This window comes from Caretta caretta, chromosome 25 (genome assembly GCF_965140235.1).
Source record: "Caretta caretta isolate rCarCar2 chromosome 25, rCarCar1.hap1, whole genome shotgun sequence".
Classification (NCBI taxonomy): domain Eukaryota; kingdom Metazoa; phylum Chordata; order Testudines; family Cheloniidae; genus Caretta; species Caretta caretta.
The window spans coordinates 19,843,761-19,864,809 of NC_134230.1; the positions used below are offsets into that span (position 1 = coordinate 19,843,761).

General features: G+C 47.1%; 2 protein-coding genes across 4 annotated transcripts in view; one reads left to right on the forward strand and one right to left on the reverse strand.

The window, feature by feature from the left end:
- Window positions 1-7,612, forward strand: part of CPAMD8 (C3 and PZP like alpha-2-macroglobulin domain containing 8) — a 140,593-nt gene extending 132,981 nt beyond the window's left edge. The window contains exons 42-43 of one of the 3 annotated variants that reach the window (XM_048831323.2): window positions 2,630-2,792; window positions 3,118-7,612. In XM_048831323.2, the coding sequence (XP_048687280.1) occupies window positions 2,630-2,792; window position 3,118 (164 nt within the window). In that variant the 3' untranslated portion in view covers window positions 3,119-7,612. Of the gene's footprint in view, window positions 1-2,629 lie in introns of all 3 variants that reach the window. The other 2 variants (XM_048831324.2, XM_048831322.2) reach the window with 2 other exon arrangements.
- A 644-nt stretch (window positions 7,613-8,256) lies between these two features.
- Window positions 8,257-11,818, reverse strand: F2RL3 (F2R like thrombin or trypsin receptor 3). The gene is made up of 2 exons (XM_048831325.2): window positions 11,675-11,818; window positions 8,257-10,314 (listed from the first exon to the last, which is right to left on the reverse strand). The coding sequence occupies exons 1-2, from the start codon at window positions 11,763-11,765 to the stop codon at window positions 9,236-9,238; spliced, it is 1,170 nt and encodes a 389-aa protein (XP_048687282.1). The 5' UTR covers window positions 11,766-11,818; the 3' UTR covers window positions 8,257-9,235.
- Window positions 11,819-21,049: the final 9,231 nt, after the last annotated feature.

Consider the following 21,049-nt stretch of genomic DNA (forward strand, 5'->3'; position numbering starts at 1 on the left):
GGGAGCGGCATTCACACTTGAATCACCTTACTTACGTCAGGGAACTGCTGACAAATTGGACAGTAGGAAGAAAATCTAAATGAACAGCATGGATCCAACAAGACCCCCCCCCCCAACCTTCCATGCTCCGTTAGTGTTTCCTGTCCGTCAGCTCCCTGCCATATGCTCTTTTATTTAAAATGTAATCTCTTTGGGACAGGGTCCTTGTTGTAAACCTGGCTGTAAGTACCTAGCATACATTTCTGGCTGTCTGGCTTTTCTACGTTGCTTGTCACATTGATGTAAAGTAAGTAAAAAGGGGAGTCCAGTGAGTCCCAGGGATCCCCTGCCTCTGCAGCTCTGACCCTCCTTCTGCTGGAGCTGGGCTGTCGGGGACCTCTTCCAAAGGCCACTGGTGCCACTGTAAAACCACCCAGCCCCACGTGCTGAAGACACTGCCTCCCAGCCAGCCCCAGAGTTCAGGAATAAACTCTACTCCCCACGGAACTACACCGTGACACCAGCTGGCTGGAACATTCTTTGCAGGAGCATTAACTGCTTAGGATTGATTGGGTTGGCCAGGGGCCATTTTTTAGTTTCATCCCATCAGTGTGCAGCAAACATTGGCTGAGGCACAAACATTTGGAGATGGGGGAGCAGTTTGTTTGTAACAGGAAACATTGGCCTTTCATCTTTGCTTTGAATTGAATGTTGCATTCCTAGGAGGAGTGAGTACTGTGATCTTAATTCCATCCCTGGTGGACAGCACTCATCTATTCATAGAACGATCTCATGATCTGGCAGGTTCTCCTATGGAGGAGGCCAAGAAAGAGTGAGCATGGAGACTGACTCTCCTTTCAGAAAAGTGGTCCCTTGCCTTAGGGCTGAGCAAGCTGCTGGGAGGGTGTGGAAGGTGGTAGGAAAAGGCCTTCAGGATTGTTATTTCTGGAGTACAAACATTTTTCAGAGGCCTTGGAGAGGGTTCCTGTTAAATAAAACAAAATATTATGTTGGGACTTTCCCTCCCTGCAGTAAGTGGAATAAAGTGAGCAGTTTGCTTGGGCTTGGATTGGAGTAGTCACATGAGTGAAGCCAACAGGGAGGCTAAGAAACTCGGCCCAGACTGCAGCAGAAAGGAGCAGCTCTGAAAATAAGGACATGTTATATCCTGGGATGTTTTCAGCTGTCTTCCTCAGCAGTGCTCTTATCCTCGGGACATCTTGCAGGTCTCCCAAATTAGATAATGATAGCCTGCTCTGTATGGGAAACATGCCGAGTGAGTGACCTTTCCCAGACAAGAGTCTGATATCTACAATAGGGTAGAGGGAACATTTCAATCCCACTCCTGAAGGCTCTGTCCCTTTCTTATCCTTTGGTAGCTCTTCTGTAGCTTGTCAGTCAGCTGAAATGGAGAGTCTTGCCCCAGCTACGCATGCCTCACTCCAGCTAGTTGCTAGGTCAGTGGGACGGTCCTGAGGCAGGGAGGGGCTCCAGCAGCACCACCTGCTACGTTCAAGCCAAAATCTGTGATCAGATTGGCTGACAAGCAATCCAGATACATGAACCAATCTCCCTTGGAACTTGAACAAAGTACAGTGCTCTAACATTGACTATAAGCTGACTTAGTATTTGTTTTTATTAGTAATGATACTTAAAACTGTAACTTTCATCTGATGATCTCAAAGGACCTTACTCAGCTGGGTCAGTATTCTTCTCCACATTTTACCAGTGCAGAAACTGAGGCGCAGAGAGGGGAAGTGACTTGCTCAGAATCGCACGGATAGTCAGTAGGAGAGCTGAGGGTCCTACAGAGCCATGGGGTCCTGAGTCCCTTTCCTTGGTTCTAACCAACGGACCAGGCTGTATCTCTACTTAATGTATAATAGTTTTCAGAAGATAAAACTCCCTGATTCAGCCATTGAAGCTTCTGCCAGCGCCCCATACATGTGGGAAGGTGCTGTGTCCAATCCCATTATTGAATTGTGTGGGGATTGCATCTTTCTCCTCCCCTTTTTCCTATGATAGAGCAGTATCCTCAGCCTGGAGGGCTAGGAACTGCAGGGAGCAGAGATGTACCTGAAACAGGAACTTTCAACTTTTAAAAAAATTGGTAATTAAGTAATTTGAAATGAACTTCTTTAAACAAACATCTGCTTCTTTCTACAGGATCTGCATGCCCTCACAGAATGAGCACCCCACACACAATGTGTGTATGCCATCTCATCCTCACCCCACCCCAGCCTACACGCAGCCAACAATAAACACAAATAGCCTTAGTGGTTTTTTAAATTAAAAAACTCTTTTTCCAAGCTTTCTTTCTTATTTTCCCCAATACCCAAATCTCAAAGGAGGAAATATAGAAAATCCTGATGCAGTGCAGCTCTGCTGTCTGTAGTCTGGGATTGAACCATTTAATGGCCTGTGTGCCGTAACACAGTCCCAGATGTACGCAGGGCTGTCAGCATACACTTACCCCTCTGCTGTTGAGAGGTTTGAGGTGTTCAGCTCCCCTGGCTGACCAACATGCCTCCTCTCGTGTCTTACCCCACTCCCCCCAATACCCATCATATCCTGCTGAGAAGCGGAAGAGCTGTCTGTGGCAGGCTCCCTTTGGCTAAGGCATGTCCTCTTTTTATTTCCTTTCAACCAGAGGAAGGCCCTGCACTCCAGTCAGACCTGTCCTACTACTCTTACGAGTACGACCCTTATGCTTCTGAAGCTGACGTCTTTGAGGTTGCAGCAGAGCTGACAACAGCAAGCAGCACATTGAGAGAAGTGGACAAGATTCAAGAAGTGGTGACTACAGTAGAATGGTGAGAGAGACATGTGAGGGGGAGGTTCTGTTTTTTTAATCAAGTTCTGATATCGTATAACTATGACACTGGGTCTAGAGTGAGTGTAAATAATGCAGAAAGGGCATACTGATAATCATTCCGCTAATTGCCTTGGGCGAGGACCAGCTGCAGGTCAGGCTCACATTGGGATGTCAGCTGGGACCTGCATGCCTGGAAGTGTCAGTTCCTAACATAAATTGTAAATTCAAAAGGACATTTTAAGCTTGTCCCTGCCTGGCCCCACCACTGCTACAGAAGAGAAGAGTGGAAATGACTTCTCTTCATTATATTCTCTCTTCAACAGAAATAAATAATTTAAAATAAAAAGAAGAGGCTCAGAATCAACTCCTGTACGAGTTTGTTCCTACAGATGACCTGCTGCAGAACAGAAACCAAATGACGACTACTTCCTGATACCCTCAGAATTGTAGGCTTTGCCTCCTGATGGGGGGCAGGAGCTCCAACAGGGTGCTCAGCATTATTTTTCTATCAATTTTCCTGCCTTTTGTGCATCCTCTTAGGAGCTATTTCAAGGATGGGAGACCAATGTGCTGCCCCACTGTAGGCAAGGAGAACAGGGGCTGGAATTCAAACCCTTAGACCACTTCAAAGTATGTTACAAGGATCCTGCAACACCATTTCCTAGCTACACTGAGTCCAGACCTCTGTGCTCAGCTGAGTTGCTGTTTGAGGAGAGATGGCTGAGGAGTTTTCTTTAAAAATAATAAAAGCAGTGTATTTTAGCTCAGTATGCCACAGCAAAGGGTTAACAACCCCAGCCCACCACCCCCCTACCGCCCACTGCACCAGCAGCCCTCTGCAGAAAGGAGAGTTCATTGTTCATCAGACTTGACAGGGGGAGCATTCTCCAAAAGAAGTGAAATCATCTGTGAACTCCACAGGAGTTAAAAGCCTAACAGTCCACGACATGGCTGCAGACTCTGCCTGGGAAGAATGCCCACAATAGGAGTGATTAGGGTCAAGTGGCTGAACTCCATTCATGCTGGAATAAGTACTGCCAAATGCAGCCTGCAGCTTCCTAGCCTTTGCCCTCTGGTTACTCTCTCCTTGTAACTTCAGCATGAGAATAAAAGAGACCTGTGGCCATGGTGTTCTCAGTCCTTGGCTGATTTCACCAGCCATTTCTACTCTTCTCCCACCAGGCGCCCAGTGCAATGGGTGTTCTTGATGTAAATTTCTGTGCACAGTCTGTATGGCCCTAGGGCTGCTGGGCAGGTACAAACCCCTCCTCTTTGTCACAGAGTTTTGGCTCCTGTCTTCTAAACTGCCCTAAGCAGTGACAGCTGGGGTCTAAGCAATGCATTTTGCAGTGAAATGAAGAGAAAAGCTGTCTATTTTCGAAGTGCAGGAGAAGAGACATTTTGGGTCTTTCTTCCTGCTTTGAGGAGTTTCGTGCATCTGCCTGTTGCAGAATAGTCTTAGTGTTTCCTCTCCCCGCTTCCATCCTCCCCGCGGCACAAAGTGGGGTGTCAATCCACATGGAGAGTGTTTGTTCATGAAAGGAAATAAGAAAAGGCCCAATTCAGTTCACTTTTAGAGCTTGTCTACAGAGGGAAATTGGCCAGAATGGCTATTGGGAAATAGCTCCCTTTGTGGACACTCTGTTCCAGAATAATTTGGGCACTTTGTGAGTGCACTGATTATTCCAGAGTAAAGGGATTTTATTCTGGAATAGTGTCCATGCAGGGAGCCATTCCATAAAAGCTATTCTGGCCAATTTCCCCATGTAGTCAAACCCTGAGTTCCATTTTTCAAGTACTGGTTCCAGCCAGAGTGCTGAGCAAGAGAAAGATTCCTTAGCTGTGGTGGCTCTTAAGTTTCCAGCGTCAGTCTCTCAGGCTGGGGGTGAGTAGTTGCTTCAGCCTTCAAACTTCCCAAACATATGTGACATGGTGGAAGACCTGAGCTCATAGCTCAGTTCCTGAAATGCCCATAAATTCCAGATTATCTCTGCTGGCTAGTTTTCAAATCACTCCTTCCCCTGCTGATCTGAACTCTTCTCTCAGGATCCTAATGTGGCCTGCCTGTCCTGCTTCTCAGTAGAGATTTTGCTGTGTCTTTTTAATGTGTGTGAATGGACTACATCCTAACGGTGCCCCACAGCACAGTCCAAGCGCCAGCTGCTCTGTTCCTGCCTAGCAGGTAAACAAATGCCTTCAGACTACATTCCATCTCTGCTGGCACTGCTTCCAGCAAGCAATTGGCCTGGCAAGCACTGGCTATTCTGTACACATGGCAGCATAAGTCAATATTTATCCTCTGGGTAAATAACAGGCCTAGTGCAAGCTACAGTGAGAGGCATTTTCTTCTTTTAAAAACATCGGGACTTCACAATACAACACTGCTGTTTGCTCACACCAGCCTCAGCACTCAGTAAGGCCAGAAGGCTGGAAGAGTGAGACATGAACTGTCACCTTAGTAACATGGCTGTGATCTGGCTTCTTGGCCCTCCACTCCTTGTGCTTGGGCAAGGCTCCATGTGATTTGGGGCCAGGCTCCTTGGCCTCCTGTAGCTGGGAGCTCTAATCCTCATGCCTGGCTCCAAGGTCCCCAACCTGCCTCTCTCTCCCTTTGCTTCCTGACTTGTTGGTGTCATTGTCTCATTAGATTAACCGTGTTTTATGGGGTTTTCCGTTTTAGTTGATTAATTATAATTATATGCTGATTAATCCCACCCACATGATGTGCTGCCCCTGCTGGGCACCTTCCTTGGGCAGGCGGAGCTGGTGTGACCCAGCACACAAGAGGGTAGAGATGGATGAATTCCCCCAAGCTTTGACCAAGTACAGAGCCAGCTCCCATCACTTCTCTGGCTTTCTGTTAACTGTAAAACACCAGTTTAGTATTCAAAAAAGGCTCTCCACTGTTACCCACAGCAGGAGGATGGGGTCTGCTGGCACTGCCCTTACCCATTGCCCATTACTACTCTGCCCATCACTAGAGGGGCTCTGGGTGTGGCCAATAGGCAGGAAAGTGAACATCATCTCAGGTTTATAACTGGAGGAACAAGCACAAAGAGGTTGGGACTCCCTGAAAGTCTGTGGCAGAGCTGGGATTAAAATTCAGGTCTCTTGCTTGCAGGTTCTCTGCTCTAACTACCAGCCAATGCTGCTTTCTGTATTCCAATTACTGTGCTAGGGTTCACCATTCCCTGGTACCCATAAGGCTAGAGAGCTCTTCTAGGTTAGTAGAGATCCTGTGCATCGTCTCCTGGCCAGAACACTTTTTGTGACCTTGGCACCTGCAGGGTAGTCAGTGCCATCAATTTCCTTTTCCACCCCAATGGTAGAACTTCCTTTGTTCCTAAGGACATGCTGGCAACGCTGTAGTCTGTCTCCCCCACAGCCAACTTCTTGCTGCAGTTAAACAGGCTGTTTATTTAAGGAACCAAGGAAAGAAACATACAAATACAGAAGAGCAGCTGGTACTTTCCCCCCCTCACAGCAATGATGAGGCAGGAAGGCCTTATACCCACAGGTAGGTGCTGCTTGGAGTAACTTTATGCGTTGGAGTCCATGTTTGCCCCAGTTGAAGGCCCAGCTATTATGCACACTTGCATTCTCCCTTTCCCAAACTCACTGTCCCCATTTTCTATTATCATAATTCTCTTATTAAGGCAAATTAAATTCTTGTCCTTCCCTCCCTCATCAGAGAGCTGGTTCCAGTACATGTTCCATCTAGGAATATGTCCCCTGTAAACCACTGGGCCCAGGGTGGGGGCTTCACACTCTAGATCATTCACAGGCTTATACCCAGTGTTTGCTCCATGGCTTCTCAGTCACACACCTATCTCTGAGAGAGCTAAGAGGACAGAGCACTGAGGGCCCAGACCATCTGAATTGTCAGGATCAGCTCCTCAATGCTATTTGCGGGAGAAGAGAGAGATTTTTAGCCCAGCAAAAAAACAGGGTGTAGTGGCTGAGAATGAAAGAGGGCAGACAAGCAGTGGGGTTTCCTTTGAGCTTTGGGATTTTTGCCAGTTTGGAACCATTTCTCTCGCATGCTTAGAGACAGTCTTCTCCTTTCCTCTGACAATGATTCAACATGAAGGGGAGAGAAACTCCAGTGAGTCTGTGAGATACAGAAGCGCCTGTTTATACCAAGGTACTTTGCTAATTAGACTTGATAGCTTTCTCTAGTTATCAGTGATTTTGCTTGTAATCCCTCCAATGAAATTAGTATTTATATCTGTAACTGTACATGAATATTATCAGGAGCAATCATTACCATGGTATTTATTTTAAATCAAAAGTTCTTTTGTTCTTTCTTGTCCACACATTCCTCCTTTCCCCCTTCTTGATCAGCCTTAATAGACAACAAATAGAAAAAGATTCAACCAACTTAAAAATTGAGTTGAAAACAGCAGCACTTGCTTTGCTGACATTGATTCTTTAATGCGCAATAATCTGGATTTCATTATTGTGAGTAGATTGTCAATTTAGAAATACATTTCTGTCAATTTAATGTTAAAAAAAACCCTTCTGCTCAGTTTTTGTTTTCTCATGTGTGCTATTTCTGGTGGAGTGACGATAGCCCTGGTTCTTGGCCTAACTCCATCATATCTCTCCTGCGTTCAGCAGCTGGTACTTTCTCAGCATTCTGAGTATTGCACCTGTAGGAAATAGGCTCTAGTTTTTCACCAATAATATTTAAAAAAAACCCAAAAACCAGCTTTGTGATCATTTTTGTTTTCTTCGCACAAATGTTAGTATGAGTCCAGAAAAGGGGTTGTTTTAGACACTGATGAATATTTTATTAAAAACTGATTTCTAAAACAATTCTGTCTTCCTCTCCTCTCTACTAACATCCGCCTCGTAATACTGCATGGGGGGCATAGTGCAGGGCTGTGGCTCTGAGCACTGAGAGGACAACATTAATACACATATCAGCAGAATCAAAGTATTCAACACTTCTAAGGAGTTGCTGGTGTCCCATCCATTTCTACTTCATTGTTTGCCAGGAGGTGCCTTCAATTTTGTTTTGAGGGATACAGTGGCTGTAACTTGTCACATTTGTAACACATTCCTGAATCCAGCTGCAAGCATGGTCAGCTCTTTTGGTTGGGATGGTGGGGTGGTTGGGTCTCAGCAGAGGTTACACAAAAGAAGTGTGGGATTCCAGTGTGGGAGTTTTCAATGCTTCATTAATATACTGTCTTGAAGAGACATGAAAATCCTTTTTCCTGGGCACAAGCTGGTCTCCCTTCATAACATACTAAAGACAGGCAGTTTGCTTCAAAGAAATAACAAGTGCTGAACAGCAGAGCATTTTGTGTAAAGGGAATGGGTGGATATTGTTTGTACATTTCTTACCGGCAATGGGCTGAGGATTTGCAAAGTGAGAAGCAGCTTATTAGACAGGTTTCAGAGTAGCAGCCGTGTTAGTCTGTATTCGCAAAAAGAAAAGGAGTACTTGTGGCACCTTAGAGACTAACAAATTTATTTGAGCATAAGCTTTCTTCACCTCATTCACACAGAATAATTAGCATGAAACAATGCATCTCGTGAGAATTTCACCGCGTTTTACAAACATTCATGAATTTAGCCTTATAAGTATCCTCTCCATTTTACAGGTAGGGATACTGAGGTGCAAGGAGAGTAAATTACTTATTTGAGGGCACAGAGCATATCAGTGGAAGAGAGAGAGGTTGGAATAGAATCCAGGAGTTCTGACTCCCACTTTCTCTCTTACTCTATAAACTCTTAATTCTGGCAAAACTCTTTCTCTACTTCCCCTAAATGTACTTATTTTTGCTGAAATAGGGATAAAACTGACCTTGCTAGGAAAAGGAGACTCTAGTATTTCCATGAATGAGGGTTTACCAAGTCAGGTAAGAAGATTCTAACTTTGCCTGCATATGGACACATGCTGTGTGCAGAGCAACTAACTGATACGCCAGCCAAATGGTTCCATGCACAAGATGTGTGGGCTCAGAGGCTGAGACTACTGTGTGGGTGGCTGTAAGTTGCCCCCAGCCCGCCTTGGTCAGTTTGCTCGGGCAAGTTTTAATACTGGGCAAATACATTCCCAAGCTTCCACTTTTCCCTCAAACACTCTAGGTTCCTTCCCCCAGCAACCTCTGCTATTATATGTAGAGTCGACTATACAGCCTGCCTATAGCACCCAGTGAGCATAGTAAGGGGGCAGAGCAGCCATATGGGAAGTCATATGTGCTGTCCCTGTTATAGGTTAGTATGCATATAGCAGTCACCATCTAAATTTGGGCTCCAAGCCTCTTAGGAGTTTGTAAGGGCCTGATGAATTCAGTCTTAAGAATCTATCTCCTTCACTTCCTTGCCTGGATTAACTTCCTACCTAGACTGCACCTCAGAACTCTACTCTGTGTCCGAACCTCAGCCCTGGAGCGAGCAGATGCCATGGGAGTGAGGGGTGCCAGCACCTCACACCAGGGACTGTGAATGGGAGCTCTTCTGAGGCAGAGTCTCTTTGGAGGTTTTCAGAGATGTGATGGTTCGCTTGCTGCGGCTGAAAATTCTCCGCCTCACCTTGTCTCTGAAGTCCTCAGAGACATAGTAGTAGACAAAGGGGTCAACACAGCTGTTGAAGCTGCTGAGGGCCAGGCTCACCATGTAGCTGACGTACAAGTCCTCATAGAGCTTGGAGCAGTTATTGGAATAGTGGAGAAGGAGAAGGACATTGCTGGGTGTGTAGAACACCACGACTGTGAGCAGCACGAGGACAGTGAGCTTCATGGCATATGCATACCTCTCTCCATTGCCCAGCAGGACCCACAGCACCGAGCAGTGGCTAAACAGCATCAACGCTAAGGGGACAAGGAAGCCGCAGACAACCAAGCACACAAAGTAGTAGAAGTAGTACTCAGCATCCTCATGCCTGGGGAGGGCGTCATGGCACAGAGTGATATTTGCCTTATCCAGGGGGTAGGACTGCTGCAAGAGGGTCAAGGGCAAGGTGAAGGTGGCAGTGATGAGCCAGACACTGATGCAGGTGCAGGCAGCAAAGCTTGGGCTGCGGAAGGAGCGGGAGAAGAAAGGGTGCACCGCAGCCAGGTACCGGTCAACACTGATGCACATGAGCAGTAGCACAGAACAGTACATGTTCCCATAGAAGAAGGCAGTGGTGAGCCGGCATAGGCCCTCCCCAAAGGGCCAGTGGTTCCCCAGGAAGTAATAGGAGATCTTAAAAGGTAGCACAAGCACCAGGAGCAGGTCAGCTGCAGCCAGGTTCATCAGGAAGATGGTGGAGGTCAGCTTCTCAATCCTAGTTGCTAGGACCCAAAGGGCCAGCCCATTGGCTGGCAGCCCCACCAGGAAGACAGCAGAATAGAGGCAGGGGATGAGCCACACTGTGACTGCACTGCTCAGCTGGGAGCGGGAGTCCTCATGGATGGACAGGTAGGTGATGTTGCCACGAGTCACCTTCTCTCCTGGGATGGCCCGAGGACACAGTGTGTTTGCCGATGTAATCACCTGCTCGTTGGTGCTGTTCTGAGAGTAATCTAGTGGTGCAAACATAGTCTGTTACTGTTCGTCCAGGGCCCAGTGTGCTTGCACTTTGCAGGCAGGGCTCGTGACAAGTTTCCTGCCCCAATGCCCCCAGGGGTTTGCATTCTAACGAGACAGTGTGCCCACCACAGGGTGCGGGGGTTGGGAAGCTGCATAGATATTATTCATAGCCTCCATTGGCTGGTTCTGTAATTAGCTAGAACCCCTTAGTAAAACAAAACAAACCCCAACTGGCAAGTCTCCCTATTTCAGGGTTGAACATGAAGATCTAAGGCTGTGAGGAGGTTCTGGTGAAGTTTGCCCAGCTACTTCACAGCAGGGCAACCATGCTAATGCTAAGGTGAGCTCTGGGGTTGTGGGGAGGGAGTTTAGCATAATGAGTTCCAATCAGAAGAATTTAAGGTCTGTGGCTGTCATGTGACCTACCATAAGCAGAAAATGTAACTGGTGCTCAAATTAACTAAACAGCAGAAGCAAACGTGCAAAGGACAACCTCAAAAAGCAGATCAAATTATCTCATTCTGAGAAAGTTCTAGTTCCCTCCAGCAGCTCCTGTGCCTTCTCTCTAGGGCCCAGTTACTTTGATCAGTCGTTGTCACAAGTCCAAGGACCCACACAATTCCTTGGAGTCATGCTGTTTCTCACAGCTCGTGATACCTTTGCACTACTGGTTACCTGGGGACTGAGCACCACAGAGCACTGGGATCTGCCACTCAGGGGGTACAGGTGACACAAATTGAGTCAGCCAGAAGTAACTCCATAGATGGCAAATTCCGGCAGTCCATCTTGGGCTCTTTGGCAAAGGCAGAGATGTGTCTCTCCCAGTTGTTGATCTTTGATATGTGCTCAGAATCCTGACCTCACCTCTATGAAATCAGATCAGCTCCTAGTGGCAGCTGATGGTACTTTGTGCCACTGAACAGCTTTGGCTGGGTCCATACCAGGTTGTGAGCTCCTTGCACCAGGGCTGATGTCCATACAGGACAGTCGGTGCGTGGCCTCCACAGAGCTATTCCTGAACCTACAGCACGAACAGTACTGCTCCCCATTAAACAGGGGGGTCAGAACAAGAGCAAGGGGCAGGAGCTGCTCCTCAGGCAAGGCTCAAGCTCCACAACTGCCTTTGGGGTTTCTCCAGTTTCTCTTTTGTTCCCCCTTTGACTATAATTCCTCCCCACATTTCCCTCAACAAACACCTTCAGTGTCTTCTCCTTCATTAGATTAGCACGTTTGCCCATCACTGCTGCTTGTGTCCTTTGCCCTCACAGCAAGTACTTGCTTGGGAGCCACAGAAAGATGCCAGGGAGCAAAGGGAGCAGTAAGATTTTCACCCCGAGATGCCCACTCACTCACCATCATAGTCCGGACTTGCCAAGCAGAGTCCCCAGAGGCTACACCACAGTACGTGCCTGTATGATAGGAATGTACACCAGGAGATCTCCATGCTGTGAAGGGAGCCTGTGATGTGCTGCTCTGTTCAGAGCTGCCTGGGGAAGGCAGTATTAATAGCCCTGACTATTAATTTCCTGTTCCCAGCCCTTAACTCACGGAAACACTAGGCTGGGGCTCCACTGACTTTTCTTGCAGAAAAAAGAACAAAGGATATTGAGAGCTGCCAAAACACTCCATCTGAGTCAGGCCATGTGACGGTTCTTGGGTTCCCAGGACTGAGAGTCACCTTGTTACCCCAACCACCAGCTTGTGCTTAGCTGGGTATCAGCTCCTTAACACCACCTGCCTGTTAGCCACACAAGCACACTCTCCTGGGCTATGCCAGCCCTTATTTTGCCTTGGAGGTTAACAATAGGTCTACCCTTTGTCCAGCCCCTTATCCACTGAACACTACGAAGATACCAATTCTGCTGTTTCTAAAGGAACAGTACACACCAACTTGTAAAACTCAGCTCTGTACCAGCACTTTGCTTAACACTGCAGCATGGAGCTATATTTACTGAGAAAACAAGAATGTTTATTATCATAGTCTAGAGATTCAGGCTATAGAAACTAAGGCTATTGGGAAAAAATGGTTGCATTTAAAATAAAATCATAACACTTTCTAGAGACTAAACCTAAGAAACAGGTTAACCTCTTGTCTAAAGAAGTTTTATCTCACCCAAAGTTTTCTTCTAAGTTGGCTGAGATCCCATTTCCATTAACGTAAACGTGCCGTCTGTTTACCTTCTACCTGCAGGATGAGAGGAGGGTCTCTTCTTTGCCTTCTACATATCCCCCCCAAAGTTCATTGTTTTTGCACACAGTCAGGATAACTACACTTTGCTTGTTTTTTCCTGTGTGCTGCTTCCCTGTTGACTTCACATCTCTTTGTTGACTTGATACATAAATAGGCATTCATTGTGTTAATTTACAATGCTTAACTTACATCCTGACAAAAAGAGAGGTGCATAAACATCTCTTGTGTGACAGAAACGTTTTATACTTCTGCTGGTGATTAATACCTTGATGCATATTTTCAGTATATATTACATAACTTCTTACGTGGTGTCTGTACATACATTTTACAGTGAAATTAATAACCAGTGTGATCCTCCCCCCTTTCATTTAAGACCTCACATGACATTATTCAGTTAACTAGAATGTACACACCAGCCTCACGAGATTCCTGTAACTGCCTTGCCAGATGGCATTAAGGGGTTCTTGGGTCACAGACCATGTCTGTGTCCAGTGGTTTGTCTCATTGTGCTGTGCAGTCTGAGCATAGAGTCATTTCTGATGTCAGCAAAAGGATACAGACAGACTCATGGCTGGAGATTTCCAGCTCTTGGTACTGCAGGGCCCTCTCTCATTGTCAAGGCTAAATTCTGGGTCAAATTACTCTAATTTGGGCCTGCTCCAGAATATTCCTGGACGTGACAAGTATGGCCACCTCAGAGTCAGTTCAGAATATAAACCCATACAAACAGGATCAGATATCTCAAGAGCCCTTGGCAGCCGCCTGCACCTCCATCTTTCCTCCCAGGCCTGAAGAAAGAAATTTACATTCATGGCACACTAGCCGAGAGGCCTTGTCTCCTCTGGATTCATGACATTTCCTGGTGGCTCAGTGGCATCCAGCACACATAGGGCCCTGCTTCAGCTGCAGGCAATGTTTTGAAATGCATGAGGGCTGCAGATCAGCAGGTTGTCCCAAGAGGCAGGGCCTCACTCTGCTCACAAATCAGCCCAGGCTGAGTGGCCAGCTGGAGTTTTATCGAGGCTGCAGCCTCATTTCAGGGCAGCTGATAGTTTTCAGCACGTTCCATGTGAGACCAGCTCCCAAAGTTCCAGTGAGACCAGGTCGGAGTCATTCTGGTTCGCTGGCCCTACTGCTGTCAGGTCTGTACCTGGTCTGGGTTAAAGAAGGGATGTTGGTCTCCCTGGCCCCTTTCCTGAGTTCACTGAAGCAATTTATTGAAAAACTGTGTGTGAACCCAATGAGCTATTTTCATCTGAGTACGTCAGCTCCAGCCCAAAGTGCTGCAAAATATAAACAGCCGCAGCATGATCTCGGAGTTTGATGGAGGCTTCATGCTTCCGCTGATAATTGTCAGGAATGCTGAGCACAGCCCCACCAAAGAGGAAATGGTGTCTGTCTGACAAGGATTCACAGGATGGCTCTGTAGCTGGGGAGATAAAGCTGAATGTCAGTGACCCTCCCCTAGGAAGGAACTGTGCTTCCAGAGCCCCATTACTCAATAAACCTGCAGGAAGGCCTGCCAGCTCTTCCCTGCTAATGAATGATCTGGAGGAACAAAAGGCTATTACTGTCTATATATGGTGACAATACTAGGAGGGTGACCCATTTTACAACCATTTACAGCTGCATAAGGGCCCTCTGGGGACCTGCCTGAGCATGTGACCCTGTCATTTCCCACCAGATATTCCCCAAGCCCTGACCCTCCTCTGCTACATAGGCCTTGAGCACTTTCACTGTTCAATACTTTAAGCCCCCTCTGTGCTCTGCCAAGTCCTTATCCCACATCTATGGGGGAGTCCCCAACCTATCCCACATCTCTCAGATAAATGCAGACCATGTCCTGATTGCTGCAAAAAAATGGCAAAAGCCCCACCCAGCCTGCTTTACCCTCCTGTGAGACATGGACAACAGTGAAGCAGGAGGACAGCCCAACGTTAGGTAACACTGTCTTAGGGGCAGCAGTTGATGGTTGGAGGCTCTTGCCCCACCACAATGCTCTTGCCTGCTTGTCACAGCGAGGACCTAAGAACTGGAGCTGCAGTCCTCGCGGTAGGAACTGTGAATTTGGTTTGGCAATATGACTGATGGCTCATTTCTTTCTGGTTCGCTTATGAATGGCCTCTTCTGTGAAGGTTGCAAATCCGAGCCTGGCTGCTGTTTGATGAGATTCCTCTATTTCAAGGAGAAAATTATCTTATTTCTTTGCTTTTGCCATATTCCCACATCCTTGGGCCGAGCGTGTCCAGAGGTGGCGTTCCACTGGGCAGGGAAGATGCAATGTTGGATGTTTTGCTTTTGCGATTCTCCCAGGATTTATGAACCATTACAGAGTGACTCATGTGACCACATATTTTCCATGCCTCAACCAGGATCCTTTTCACGCTCTGTATGCAAAAAATTAGACATCATCCGTTCAGATCGTGTGCAAATCACAGCCCTGCTTTCTATGGCCAGGTATCTGGGGTGGAGCAGGGAGAGGTTACTTATTGCTGTATCCTTTCCTTTGCAGATGCTGTGGGATTGTTACTGATTGCTTTCGGTGCAGAACAGATTGTTTGAGCATGTTAGTGACAGAGGTTTCAAAGAGATGCTAATGAGCAGTGACAGTCGTGTGATCCCTGCCTGTGGGGGGACAAAGCTGATTTTAAGGCAATTCATTGTGTAATTGATTATCTCCAGGTACAAAGAATACTCTTGCCCCAGAGCTCTCAGCCTGTGGGGGTACACAGTGAGAGCAGCCAGGGATTGTAGAGCTATTGAAGAAAATTATGAAAGAGCTACCCCAGACTAAGATTTTCAAGGGCTTGACAGATCTAGTGCAGGAAAGAGAAGCCAAAAGGTTATTTCTCATCCCAAGACCCCCATTTCATGTCTCTAGGGAATGTCAGTTTGAAACCATTGGGTATCAAGGTAGAAACCTCAGTTCAGCTGGGCACCTGCCCTAACCTAAGATGGTGGTTATAGTCTAGATACCAGGAGCAGCTCCATGGCTTTGCAGACAAACGTGTGGATTATTTCCACTAGCGTCAGCATAACCTCACATTTTCCATGAATGCGGCTCTGGCCCTGCCTTCCCCAGCCACTGAACGTCAGTCACATCCAACTTGGAACCACAAGACACAGGAAGCTAGTGCTGACCGTTATAAATAGAAATTATGGATCTTTTAACCATGAGCCTCCCATGGTGCCTCAACCCAGCTAAAGAGATGAATTGCAGCCTCTTCCTGACACTCCCCTCCGACCATCTGACCAACCTCTGCTGTGGCATTGGTCACCAGCTACAGCCACTTCACCGTCACCACCCCTTTAACTTCCCTCCCACAGCTCCCAGTCACTTCACACATCAGATTCCAGCTTTTCTTCCTCACCTTCAGGGCCCTCCATGACCTTCCTGCCTCCTCTCATCTCCTTCTGTTACCCCAGCTACTCACTGGGATCTCACTCCATACCCTTTCCTTATAAGCCCCCAGGCCTTTCATGGTCTTTCCTCCCCTCACAACCTGCAAGACTGAAACTCTACCCCTTTTCTACCCCCATGGCACATCTCTTCTGGCCATCTCTAAGTCCCTGCTCCAATTTTACTTTTGCAAGGAGCCTTATGGAGAAGGTGGTCTTGGACATGTAAAATGTTCCCTGTGTACTACTTTGTATCAGCCTCCCTGACTGCTTAGACCAGTGATTTACAACCTGCGATCTGCGGAACCCCAGCAGTCCACAGACTATGTCTGAGATTTCCAAAGGGGTCTGCACCTCCATTTGAAGTAGTTAGGGGATCTGCAAATGAAAAAAGATTGCAACCCCCTGGCTTAGGTTGTGACTCTGTGGTCTTTCACCAGACACCCTCCCCCATCCCACACCCACATAGGCGTCAACTTCCCCTCTGCCTGGTGAGTGCTTGACCCCTGCCCTGCCTCTGGCCCCGCCCCTACCCAACTCTTGCCCCACCCCCATTCCACCCCTTCCCCAAAGTCCCCACCCCAGCCCTGCCCCCTTCCCTCCGCCATTCCACCCCCTTCCCCACCTCTTCTCCACTTCCTCCCCTGAGTGCGCCACGTCCCCACTCCTCCCCCTCCCTCCCGGAAAGTCTTAAGCACTGCCAAACAGCTGTTAGGTGGCGGGGGGGAAGCACGGTGATGGAGGAGGAGGAGTGGGGACATGGCGCGCTCGGGGGGAGCTTGGCTGCTGGTGAGTGCGGAGCACCCGCTAATTTTTCCCCATGGGCACTCCAGCCCCGGAGCACCCCCAGAGTCGGCGCCTATGCACACCCAGTCCCTAACCTGTGGTGTTGGCTCCTCCTGCATGCAGCTGCCTATTGATTGTAAGCGCCTTGAGACTAGGATTCAGTCATTCTCTGCAGGGTAAAGTACCCTGCACAGTACTAGTGCAGAGTAACTAATACCTTATTCTAAAGCATGCATCACCCCAGGGCCATGGTCCTTGTTCTGACCCAAACCCACCAGCCAGCCAGCCATTTGTCTTCACTTTTAACTAACTGTGGTTTGCTGGATTTTTCCCCAGTATTCAATAGCTTCCAAGGTCAGAAGGGACCACTGTGATCTAGTCTGAGAGCCTGTGTAACATAGGCAGCAGATCCACAAAATAATTCCTAGAGCTGATTGTTCAGAAAAACATCCCATCTTAATTTTTTAACAATGTAACAAGCAGTTGCAGCACCAAATACAGAAGCAAAATAACCTCTCTACTCCTACTTGAGACTCCCCTGTCTATGTATCCAAGGGTTGCACTAGCCCTTTATAGTGTTGCTGTAAACTTATGTTTAGCTGATTATTTATCATGACCACCAAATCTTTTTCAAAGTCTCTGCTTCCCAGGTAGAGTCCAGGATCTTGTAAGTATGGCTTGTTTAAGAAAGAGAGACCATAGAACAGAGGTGGGCAAACTACGGCCCGCGGGCCACATCCAGCCCGCAGGACCATCCTGCCCAGCCCCTGAGCTTCCCACAGGGAAGGTGAGACCCCCAGCCCTTCCCCCATTGTTCCCCCTCCCCCCCAGGTATGCCGCCGCATGGGCAGCGCTCTGGGCAGCGGGGCTGCGTGCTCATGCAGAGCAGCGTGTCTGGCTCCAGTCGGGTGGCGCCGCTCCAGACATGCTGCTCTGAGCTGCATGGTAAGGGGGCTGGGGCCAGGGGGTTGGATATGGGGCAGGGGATCCTGGGGGGCAGTCAGGGGACAGGGAACAGGGGGTGGTTGGATAGGACAGAGGTTCAGGGGGGCAGGGGATGGGAAATAGGGGAGTTTGGATAGGGGTGGGGTCCCGGGGGGGCAGTCAGGGGACAAGGAGCAGGGGGGTTGGATGGGTGGGAGGTTCTGAGGGGGGGCAGTCAGGGGGTGCAAAGTGGGAGGGGGCAGATAGGGGGCGGGGGCCAGGCTGTTTGGGGAGGCACAGCCTTCCCTACCCGACCCTCCATACAGTTTTGCACCCCGATGTGGCCCTCGGGCCAAAAAGTTTGCCCACCCCTACCATAGAATGACTCTCCCAACATAACCCTCCCCAGGAAGCAGCCCCAGGCTGCAGGACGCTGCTGGGTTGTTTCTGTTCAGTTGACATTTCCTTTATAGAATTTGCTTCTTGTAGATGTTGATATGGCAACAGGATTAGACATGTAAACTGACCTTTCATGATGTCAATCAGTTTGAACTGAGGACCCCATCCAGGTGCCAGACAGGTAGGGTGTTCATATGGATGTATTTAAAGGAAGTGGAAAGAGGAGCATGGTAAATATAGAGGCCATAGACCCCCCAGTAATTTGTGTGACCCTCACCTAATGAAAACTGCAACAACCTCAGTAATCACTGCTCCTTGATTGGGCACATCCTATTATGTTACCCGAAGAGCTAACACTCAAGAAGCCAAGGCACAATAAGTATATCACCCAATAGGCTCTGGCTTTTAGTGGTAGCTCTTTGGGCCAGAGACTGCCATTTACCACATTTATTCAGCATTCAGGACCTTGACCTCTACCCACTTCCCTAATGCAAAGGTTTAAAAAGAGTAAAGCCCTTGTTCATTGCTACCGTCCTTTACCTTGGATGGGAGCTCACAACAAACTCTGGGCTTGTCTACGTGGGGGAATAATTTTGGAATATTTCCTGGTTGGACTCTCTTCTAAAATAAAAGTGATTTTTAGTAGAATAATTACTCTGGTTGCAAAGCAGAGTAATTATTCCAGCACAGTGTCCAGCTAAAGGAAGTGAGTTATTCCAGAATAGTCATGCAGGTCAATTTCCCGTCTGTAGACACAAGGCCTTTGGGATGGGGCATGTCCTCCCTGACACAGACACTGACAGATGACGTGGGTTTCTTGGCAGCATTGACAATGCAAAGGAGCTGCCATGTGGGGTTCAATCAAACATTAGAATTTGTATAGGTTGTGATTGCCAGACCAAGCTGTAACTTACATAAGTGCAAGGTGGAATGGCTGCCTGATTTGATTAAGACAAAGTCACCTAGCATTGCACTGGAGTTGACTACTGTGTGTGAAGGAATAACCACATTTTATAGTCCAGGTGTGGGAGGAAGGAGTTCCTAGGTCATTCGTACTTGCTCACAGGCTCATGCTCTCTGCTAGGAGTTGGCAGTATATAGTACAGGAACATGTAAAATAAAAAGCAAATTATTAAACAGAGTCCAGCTACTCCCTTTAGTGTTTCCCATTTGTTTAAATTAGAATAGAATTCATGCCTATTTCAATCAACTATCCAGAAAAAAATATTTTTAAACAAATTTTGTTCTTTGCCATTAAAGTTGCTCACTCGATGAGATTTCTGTCTGAGCTCAGACTGCACTGGATGATGTCAGGATCTGGCTGTCCCTTCAGAGCGCCTATTCCCTCCCTTGTAGCCTGGGGGACATTTTCTTTGTAAGATGGCCAAGATTTCTGAGAGGAGGCCTTTGTATAAAGTGTATTGTGTCCTCACAGGCACCAACCCTGTATTTTTTTTTTTTTTGTCAAATTATCCCATGCAGTATATGCATCAGAGGATTATCTATAGGAGAAACAGAAAAACAGCTTGTTTCCTTGTGAGCAAATCATACACCGAACAAAAAAAGGACAGTTCCATTTTATTATGGCAACTGAAGTATTGAGAATGATGTAAAGGAAACTCCTATCAGATCTGGGTCACATCATTACAGCTTCCTTTGCAAAAATATACATTAATTCCTTTGTTAGCTAGAGCTCACTGGAAAGATAGTTACCTCTGTTATTATGCAGGAATTTGGGAAGGCTAGAGGTGACAGGCTATTTTCATGATTGCAGTTGCAATAAATTTGAGCATATGTTCCAAAGACTTGTGAACTGAAGACACTTTATTGAATGCCTCTTTTATTTAGCTTCAGAGGTTAATTTAGCATGTAAGATCTTAGGGAGCCAGGATCATATCATGTTTGTGCAGCACCTAGCACCATGGGGGTGCTGCTGGAAACAAACAGTAGTTTGTGCAGTGAGTTCATCTGAAGTTTTTCTTTTAAACCACTTTCCTTTAAAAAGCTGCCTTTTCATAGAGCGATTGTGCCACCTCATGGGCTCTTTGCTTTCTCCATCTCAGGCCATCTTTGCTTAGCTCTAACAGAGCCTTGGCAGCCTACACTAGAAAACAAAATGGCTAGCAGGCAGGTTACAGGAATGCTAACCACGTCTCATTTTACAGAGCAGGAACTGCAGAAGAGTATGATTAAAGCTCCCAGATACTGGACTAGAGAGATGGGCTCCAAGCAGACTGGACCTAGACTGGAAATACTTTAATTACATTTAGCACTTACATAATATACTGTGTTTTGTTTCTCTTTTAGTGTCTGAGAGATACTAGAGGATCCAGCTTAAAGCATCGCTGCAACCAAGTGACTTTTATACTTGCAGCATTTTAGTCAAATAGGCAAGTGCTCAGAGGAAGAAATAATAGAAAATATAACTATTATAATAGCTTTTATATTATATTATAATATAACTATTATAGCAAAAGAGGGGACAATAGTTCTCGTCTGTTCCTTCAATATCAGATCTGTGGTAATGGCCACGTCTGACCAGGAAGAATGATCCAGTCATAGGGTACCACCCAAGGATTCAGTAGACCTGGGTTCAATTCTCTGCTCTGCCACAGACTCTCTGGGTGGTCCTGGTCAAGTTACTAATCTCTGTGCTTCAGTTCCTGTCTGTAAAAGGAAGCGAATAGTACTTCTCTACCTTGTCATGGTGTTCTGAGGATAAAAACCATTATGAATGTGAGGCAAAAGGTATTACAGGTAGCCAGACAGGCCAAAGGACACTTGTTTTGTGATTCATAGACTCAGCCTTTAAGGCCAGAAGGGACCATCATGATCTAGTCAAGACCGGCTGCCACCGCACCTCACCAACCTACTCCTGTAACAGTAACCTCTGGCTGAGTTACTGAAGTCCTCAAATCTTAATTTAAAGAATTCAAGTTACAGAGAAGCCACCATTTACTCTAGTTCAAACCCCTAAATGACCTGTGCCCCACCCAGTAGAGGAAGGTAACTTCCCACTCAGGGTCTCT

What these genes read in the sequence shown, in the direction of transcription:
- F2RL3 (XM_048831325.2), bottom strand. Translation starts at nt 11,765, where the DNA reads ATGGAGATCTCCTGGTGTACATTCCTATCATACAGGCACGTACTGTGG. An exon ending in GGCAAGTCCGGACTATGATG is followed by an intron (nt 10,315 to 11,674) that starts GTGAGTGAGTGG and finishes TTGCACCACTAG; the next exon opens with ATTACTCTCAGAACAGCACC.